Source organism: Schistocerca piceifrons, chromosome 1 (assembly GCF_021461385.2).
Source record: "Schistocerca piceifrons isolate TAMUIC-IGC-003096 chromosome 1, iqSchPice1.1, whole genome shotgun sequence".
Classification (NCBI taxonomy): Eukaryota; Metazoa; Arthropoda; class Insecta; order Orthoptera; family Acrididae; genus Schistocerca; species Schistocerca piceifrons.
The window spans coordinates 213,176,091-213,185,437 of NC_060138.1; the positions used below are offsets into that span (position 1 = coordinate 213,176,091).

Genomic DNA, 9,347 nt, shown 5'->3' on the forward strand with positions numbered 1-9,347 from the left:
CATTCATCATCTTGAGCTCAGCATCTCCTTCAGTATGGGGGAATACTGATTGTTTTTCAGACAGACAAATGGGAACACACAGATAACTGATTGGAGATCAAAATGGTTAAAATGGCTCTGAGCACTATGAGACTTAACATCTGTGGTCATCAGTCACCTAGAACTTAGAACTACTTAAACCTAACTAACCTAAGGACATCACACACATCCATGCCCGAGGCAGGATTCGAACCTGCGACTGTAGCGGTCAAGCGGTTCCAGACTGAAGCACCTAGAACCGCACGGCCACACCGGCCGGCAACTGATTGGAGAATCATTATCATCAGTTCAGTTCTGGTGTCAGCCAAAAGGATGAGTGTGCAAAACATAAAATGTTTGCAGTGATTTGAGACTTGAATAAATAGGGTAACATTAAAGGTAAGCACAGGCCACTGTCACTGTCAGTAAAATTCTCCAGGGTATGTGACCACATTGTCAATTTATAAAATTCTCCGACTTTTCAGCCAATGTTGCAAATGGTCTTCCTCAGCAAAACACCCCCAGGAAGGTCATTTGCTATAGAACTTTATATATGGCAATGTGGTCACATACCCTGAAGATTTTTATTGACAGTATAACATTAGTTTTGAGTTAACCAGATTTCTAAATATTTATATGTATACATGTTTTTTAACGTTTGATAATGTGTCTAACATTATTTTATATTTACCTGTGAAATAATAAAGAATTAACTAACTACATTTTCCACCAATGCTATTTGTGGGCAACATAAACTTATTGACATTCAAATGTGCAATTAAGCAAAAGGTGCATAGAGCTCCTGTGGCCTTATTAAATAGGTTGAACAAGTTTGTCATGAAGAAATTCTTCCTGGATGGCTGTCAGAAATTTAGTATTTCATATTTTTAATTTTCTGTACTCCTCAGTGATAAAAGAAACACAACATAGTCCCATTTTGACATGGTTTATTATTGTAAATGATACAATATAAATGAAAGCATATTAATTCTTTGGGTTCATAGTTCTGGTATTAAAACACACACACACACACACACACACACTCATTATAATACAAATTTTGTACTAGTATTTTTACAGCCTGTGGGTACACAATAATTTAGTAAAGCACAAAATACATTCCATTCCACTATGCTGCCAGGCCCCTCAGGTTGTTTGCCAACTTTTGTGTCTTATAATCACTGCGCAGTTGTATAAAATTTAGAAGTACTGAACGGTCCAGTCCAGCCTGGAAAGGGAAACCAGAACCATTAATTTGAGTCTGATATCATCTGTGATACACACAAAAAATTCCGGACTTTATGTACTCACCAACTGATCACCATTACACACTTGCTTCAGATTCTCAGGTTTGACGAGCAACAGATTACAAAGTGCATGTAATGTGTCAAAGAGTGTATTTACCAAAGGGATTTTAAATTCTTTCACACATTTACGATACTCATTTACATCGCAAATTGCACACATAGCACCTACAACAAAGTAAAATTAGTTATAATTTCTGTCTCCTTGGCTTTTAATATTTTGTTTCTTCACACACCTACAACTGACAAATTAAGCAAGTACATATCTGACATCATCAATATAAACAAAATACGCAAAAACAGAAAACAGTATAGTATGTGTCAATATTATGAAAAGGATAGTTGCTACTCATCATATAGTTGAGATGCTGAGTCACAGACAGGCACAACAACAGATCCTTCGGGAAAGCATGAAAAGTCACAGCAAAAAGATTGTCAGAAAAAGAGCTTTCAGCCAATAAGGCCTTCGTCGGAGATAGAAAACACACACACACACACACACACACACACACACACACACACACACACGGCCGCAGGGGTTGAGGCCACGCTTTAGGCAGTGTGTACGTTCTATCTCCAGCGAAGGCGTTGTTGGCCGAAAGCTCATTTTCTGACAGTCTTTTTGTTGTGCCTATCCATGACTTAGCATCTCTGCTATACGCTGAGTAGTGACTATCCTTTTCATAAATTGTTACATTCCATCCTAAATTTTTCATTGTTGAGTATAGTATATGTAGCAAACACTAACAAACAAAAACATTTATCGTATCTGCAACCACAATAACATGAATATGGAATGGCTGTGTGTAGAACATTATTAAATGTAAGTTAGAGATTTAACAAAACAAAAAGTTCTAGCATATGCACATTAATTATTATAAGCAATGTAACAAAAAAGGATTATATCTTTCAATATTTTAATGGGCTAAACTGAGACAAAAGTTAATGTGATGATAATTGTTCCGTTCTCATGAAGGGTGGGTTTGTCAAATGGGGATAAATTGCAGGAAATGATTCCTCAGAAAATAAGGAGCAAAAAGGTCCTATGTACATATGCCAAGAACTGCATGGTGCATATACTACATGGTGCTTATTAATTCATCACACCTCTAAGAGTGCATGACACGCTGATATGAGACCACCATTATACACAAGGTGTTAGAGGGACTCATCATGAGCCCCTAATCATGTGTGAACATGCCACAGTAGTGACTGACCCTCACATACAAATGTGTCCTCCTGCAACCAAATGTCATCATACCAGTATGAATGAATGTTCCAGTGTCTGCAGGTCCAGAATGGGCTCAGCATATACAACTTCTTTCACATGCCCCAATAGATTGAGGTCCAGTGACCTGGTTGGGCCTTGTGAGCAGATCAGCTAGGACTGTTGCATCAGATGGTTGGAATACAGGATGTCGAGATGCCTCCCCATTACCCTTTGTACCACCAAAGGCACATTCTCCAGCATGCGAGGCAGGGTCAAGTGCAGATATGCCTCGTCTGTTAGGTGCTGTGTAAGGATGACTGAGGCAGTTTCCTACAATCCCCGCCCACACAATGAGGCTGAACCAGTGCTGAAGGTTTGCTGCAGCCATACCGCAGGGGTTCCCCATAGAACACAGGTGAGTGTTGTGAAGGTTGACAATACTGCTCCTCATAAAGGTAGTCTCTTCTGTGGGCAGAATTGATGACAGAACTCGCAGCGCCATGCTCCTGTGTAGGGTGTCCATTCATCCCATTTTTCCCGGGACAGTCCTGTTTTTACCAAAATGTCCCGCTGTCCCGAAAGTTTTTTTGGGGACACTCAAATGTCCCGTTTTTTTTTATGATTCTCCTTGGCTAGAGTATTTTACGCTACTGGTTGTTTGACTTGCTATTAACTGCGCAATTATTTACGCTAGGAAGCATGTGATGACTTTCAGCATACCCCAAACATGTACCGAACTGTCAAAAATCGCAAGTAATTTTAAACGCACTACAGGTTATGAATAACAACGAAGATTCTTCTCTTCTAAATCGATCCACTGAATCCGTCCTTTCGGTCCAGAGATACTCTACACCACTGATACTTGCTCTCTGGCTTTCCTCACCACACTGTTAATGTTTTGCACTGTGCAATCACTGTTTCATTGTGCCAAAATGAAAGTGTAATTTTAACAGCAATATAAAAAGCGAGTTTCCTTTTATCACTGGTAGTGGAGAAACTGTAGAATGTACATTGTGCAGATCAAAATTTGCTATTGGTCATGGTGGAAGGTCTGACACTGTGAACCACATTAAGATGAAGAAACATCGCATGAGTGATGAAACAAAAAGAGCAAATAAATGCGTGAGTGACTACAATGTAAACTTAAAATCAGTAACAGAAATGGATAGGCAGTTAGCAGCACAAGAAGCTACGTTTGCATACCACAGTGCAATGCATAACCATAGCTTTAAGTCAATGGATTGTACTACAGCAGTTGTAAAAAAGCTTTTCAATCCTAAATTCATATGCGGACACACAAAATATAATGCAATCATTTCAAATGTTGTTGCACCATATGCAGCTCAGCAGGTTTTAAATGAAAAGTGCTGTAATGATTGATACATCGAATCATCCTGATTTGGTTCCTCTCTTCATCAGGGATTTTCACTCTGAAAACGGCATCACAGTGAAAGTGCTCGAATTGGTTAATTTAGCTGGAGGCTTTAAAGAAATATGATCTTGAGGGAAAGGTAATTGCAGTTTCTGCAGACAACACTAACACCAATTTTGGTGGTAAGCAGAGGAAAGGAAAAAACAATTTGATCTATAAACTGCAACAGAACACAGTGAATAATATAGTAGGTGTTGGCTGTCCAGCACATGTGGTGCACAATTTCTTACAAACTGGCTCAGATTGCCTACCCATCGACTGCCAATTAATTGCAAAGAAAATCTACCAGCATTTCCACATATATACAGTAAGGGTTGAACCTCTGACGTCATTCTGTAAGTTTACTAACACTGAATACAAAACTGTAGTTGGGCACAGCAAGACAAGGTGGCTATCTGTGCTACCAGTATTGGAATGAATTGTAGAGATATTTCCTGCTTTGAAAGCATATTCCATTTCCCTTGATAAGTGTCCTGTTATCCTTAAACAATTCTTTGATAACCCTGTGTCTATTGTTCTTCTACATTTTATTGTTAGCCAGCTAAAACCTTTCTCCACGACAATTAAATGTATTGAGAAACAAGAAATCACAATAGCGGAAGTTTATCAAGAAACAAACAAATTATTGGGAAAATTACAATGTAGAAAATCTGAAAGATTTCTCACATCCTTTGTACATGAGACTCTAAGAAAGCTGGAAGAAGAGGGTGGAATTACTGTAGAACAGTTTCATATTTATGCTGACATCTTCTATGACTCTTGCACTGAGTATATTAACGAATGGTGTTTACCATTTTTCACACCTTTTAAAGCATTTGACTGGATTAATACTGAAAAGGAGCAGCTACAGTGGAAGGATATTCAGGACTCTTGTGTTTTTGTTAAAAGTATTGTACCAAATTTACCTGTTGATGAAGACGAACTGTTTGATGAATTTTCATGTGCACAGAACTTAATAAAAAGTGAAGAAGGAGGCAAATAAAGTGTTAGTGCAACGTGGTGTAAAATATTTGCTTATTTCAAAAGTAAAAACATTAACATGAAAAACATGATTCATTTGGTGGAGTTTTGTCTGGCAATTCCTGGGTCAAATGCTGCTGTGGTACGTGTGTTTTCGTTAGTGAACTCTTTGTGGTCAGATGAAAAAAAAAAACAGAATGAAAGTTGAAACAGTGAGGGCCTTGCTCATTGTCAAAACACACTTTAATGGTGTATCATGTACTAACTTTTATGATACAATTTCAAACGAAAATGCACTTCTTGATAAAGTACATAGAAGTGAAAAGTACGGTGATAGTGTGGCAGAATAATTGTAAAAAGGGATCTGGGATCACTGAGTGCACGTTGTAAAGGTAAACTTGTATGTGTATTAAATTTAGTCAATACAATATTTATGTCCCTTTTTTTTTCTTCTTCTCTTCATTGTCCCAGGTTTTTCTCTAATTTATTTTAAATGTCTCCTTTTTCAATGAAAATGAAATGGACACCCTATGCCTGTGCCATCAACCAGATGTAACCTTTGCAGCAGAGGCAAGTCTGTAAGTAATAGGGCCTGCACGCATTGCAAGTGGTGTGGATTAAAAAGTTAGGCTGCATGCCATGAATATGAGAGATGTATTATGGGTTGAGACAGAATGTTTTTTGTTACTGCAGTGATTACAAAACTAAGTCAAATTTACAGAGAACTCTGGCAGTATGAGCCCATATCAGTATAATCTTGCTCCTCCTCTGGCCTGGATTCATAAACTAATTTGGTTGGGAAGAGAGTCATAAAGCCACTGTATCTCTGATGTCCGAGCTGGTCCCACACGTGCTCTATTGGAGACAGATCTGGGGATCTTGCATCTTGCTGGCCACTGGAGTACCTAATCATTATCATTATCATCGTCATCGTCATCATCATCATCATCATAATCATCATCATCATGAATCCATAGTAACACATACCGTGTGTGGTTGATCATTGTCCTGTAGAAAAATGGTACAATGATACAGTAGCATACAAGGTAACATATGAGTACACTGGATGTGTATGACATACTGCTGTGACATGAGTTTCCCCAATCACTGCCAGCCATGACTTTGAAGTCATACCCAATGGCTCCCACAACCTTGATGCGGAGAATGGAAACCCACCCCAGGTCAATGTCATACTTGCTGACAGTGGTCATTGAGGGTAGTGCTGAACCACATTTCATCACTGAATACAATGTAATGCTATTCATCAGCAGTCCATGCTTCCTAGTCTGTGTAGTGTTAAGAGCAGCCTATGCATATGGATGGTAATTCCCTCACCTGGCTGCTGCTATTCTCCTAGCAATGGTGTGGAATGACAAAGAATGTTGTAGATAGGCCATTACTTTTTCTTGGATGGCAGGTGTGGACGTGAAGGTGTTACATTGTGCTTGGTGCACAATACAGTGACCTCTTTTGTCATCAGTTGTGGTCGACTGGAACTTTGACAAGTATGCTGGTCCTCATGTTCTCATGCAGTCCAACATTAGACCACTCACACCTGAATGCCCCACAAATATAAGTATTGCATGATTCAACCAGCCAGCCAAATGCACACAAATAATGAGGCTTTTTTCAAACTCTGTCAGCTGCTGGTAACGCTGCCTCACATGAGTATGAGGCGTCTTGAATAGTGGTGGGGGGACTAGAAATGTGATTAATAAAAATTTGCTACTTAAATAATTAAAAGGAAATTTTTGAAAGAATGATTGAAAAGGGATTGAAAAATACTCATATTCTGGGTGAACTTTAACTGGCACTAATATAAACAGACCTTCAATATTGAATACATATATTCAATAGCTAACATTTGTAAATTTACACACACCAATTTTTTGTTACTGCTACTGTACATGGAGATTGGTATGACAATACTGGTTACAGATTGCCCCTCCTCAGCTCAGGCGAATTCTTCTTTATTATCTTCGATCCTCTTGATGCAGGATTCTCGGTGCATCGTGGAATAATAAATAGGTAATAACTTTGTGAATAAACTTTGCTAGCTTGATAACACTTTTACTGTACAATTGGAATATACATGTTTTACAATATTAAAATGACGGAACTCGCAATATGGATGCCTGCTATCACGTAGAGACACAGATAGATGAATCTCAAGAAATTAAAAAAATGAAGAGCATCTTTCACCTTGCTTTGTTTCTGACCCTATAGTATCGCTGGTATATATGTATAAAAAGAAAAGAATGAGATGAAAAGAAAACAACAACAACAACAACAACAACAACAATAATAATAATAATAATAATAATAATATGGTACTTCACAGTTTCTAGGTTCTTCACAGTGGTCAATCAACATCTGTCACTGTTCAGGCTCCTTACTAGAGTCCTGCATGACCGAGTAAGCGAGCACAAAATACGAGATGGCGCAAGCACAGCCTAACTGGATAGGCTGCCTGCACTACTTCTTGTATCCGAGCATAGAAGCCGTGACCGAGTACGTAGCACGTAACTTCAAACACATTACAGGTGTCATTATCCATGTGAGACTGCAGCCAGTACAGGCTTCTCATTTGTGGTGTCTCTCTCTCTCTCTCTCTATAATCATGCAGCGCGAGGAAGCCAGTGCAGTTAAGACATAAGATTGAAACCAATGTTTACACATTGAAGAAATGGGAAGGTCTAAAAAGCCAAGTATGGAGTACATTTCTGTTGGTTGTAGACGAAAACAGTGCATCTACTGGCTACATATCATGCATAAACTGCTCCACATTATTGGTTTCCAGTCGGGAACCACTCATTTAAAGAAACAGTTGCAATAAACCTCGCAAAGATACAACACCTTCAGGGATACCGGCAGTAATAAAAAATACTATTACAGCAAAGTGTGTTGCAATGTGTGCTAAAGATATGAGACCTTTTAATGCTATTTCCGGTGAAGGTTTCAGAGAACTAGGCCAAGAATTAATACATCTAGGTACGCATTACGGAGAAGTTAACGTGGCAGACGTCACGCCACATTCCTCTACTATAAGCAGACATGTCAAAGACCAAGCTGATGCAATATGAAACAGCATAATGCCTTCTGTTATTGTGGAAGTTATTAATAAAACATGTGCTGCAACAGTTGATATGTGGACTGATTCGCATAGTCAGGTGCACTATTTGACACTTACAACACATTACACTAACACAGATTGGTCTCTTGTAAACAATGTTTTATTTACAACAAAGTTCCCGGATGTTAAGAAGACAGGAGTAAATATTATAAAGGAAATTGAAGAGAGGATGGCTGATTGGGACATTTTGCTGGACATGTTGCACAGTTTTGTTTTTGTCTCCGACCAGGGTGCCAGTATAATAAAGACTTTAGAAAATCACGAAAGGGTTCCTTGTGCTGCTCATTGTATAAACACAGCACATAGCCATACTTTCGATGAAGATAACTTCTTGTTAAATCATGCCCTGAACATCACATCAACAATAAATACTGCAAAATGCATTGTTAGGTACACTAAGAAAATAGGCCTCTGCTCTTCTTTGAAATCATCATTGAAACAAGAGGTCTGCACACACTGGAACAGCTTACATTATGCTGGAATCCTTACACACTCAGTATAACGAAGTTTATGTTTCTACTTTGCTGACGGAAAAGGACTCCGCTTACAGATTGCAAGGATATGATAATGAGCTTGCAGGAAAAACTGCACATTTTCTGAGACCATTTAAAGAGGCCACAGATGAATTAGAAGGCGAAAAAGAACCAACAGTCCAGTTAGTTGTTCTTTGGTTTCACAAACTGCAACAAATTTGCAGTGTCGATGACACTGACCGTCAGGTGAGTAATTACTGCAGTTAAAAACACTGTTTCATTATGATACGCAATAGATTTATAATTAACTAGCGTAATTAATGTGTACTAACAGATATGTATTTTTTATTTATAATTCGTATAATATTTCATTAACATAAAACACCTCATTTTTGTGGGAACATTTCAATGATTTCCACATTAGTTCTGTATTACTTGTCTTTTTTGTTTATTATCATAGATCCTTCAAGTACGGTGTCATCACCACCCAGAAAGAGAGATCGTTTCAAGGAATGGAGGAACACCAGATCATCCGCAGCAGATGAAGTAGATCTCTACATTTCAATGCACCCTGGAGATGATGATGACATCTTAAACTGGTGGAGCAGACATGAAACAGATCTGCCAGGCCTGGCTGCAGTTGTAAGATGTATTTTATGTATCCTAGCAACAAGCGCACCTAGTGAAAGATGCTTTAGTAAAGCCGGCATGTTACTAACAAATCACCACAGCCAATTAAATCCGGAACGCATTAGTGATTTACTGCTGATGAACAATAACTATAATTTTGTTTCTTTTGCAAACAAGTGAAAAGTAT

General features: G+C 38.5%; 1 protein-coding gene across 1 annotated transcript in view; it reads right to left on the reverse strand.

Annotated features, from left to right (window-relative positions):
• Nucleotides 1-1,020: 1,020 nt before the first annotated feature.
• LOC124795073 (exocyst complex component 5) overlaps nucleotides 1,021-9,347 on the reverse strand; it is a 112,420-nt gene continuing 104,093 nt past the window's right edge. The window contains exons 16-17 of the mRNA XM_047258889.1: nucleotides 1,330-1,490; nucleotides 1,021-1,246 (exon numbers count right to left, since the gene is read on the reverse strand). Coding sequence (XP_047114845.1) covers nucleotides 1,148-1,246; nucleotides 1,330-1,490 — 260 coding nt within the window. The 3' untranslated portion in view covers nucleotides 1,021-1,147. The remainder of the gene's footprint in view (nucleotides 1,247-1,329; nucleotides 1,491-9,347) is intronic.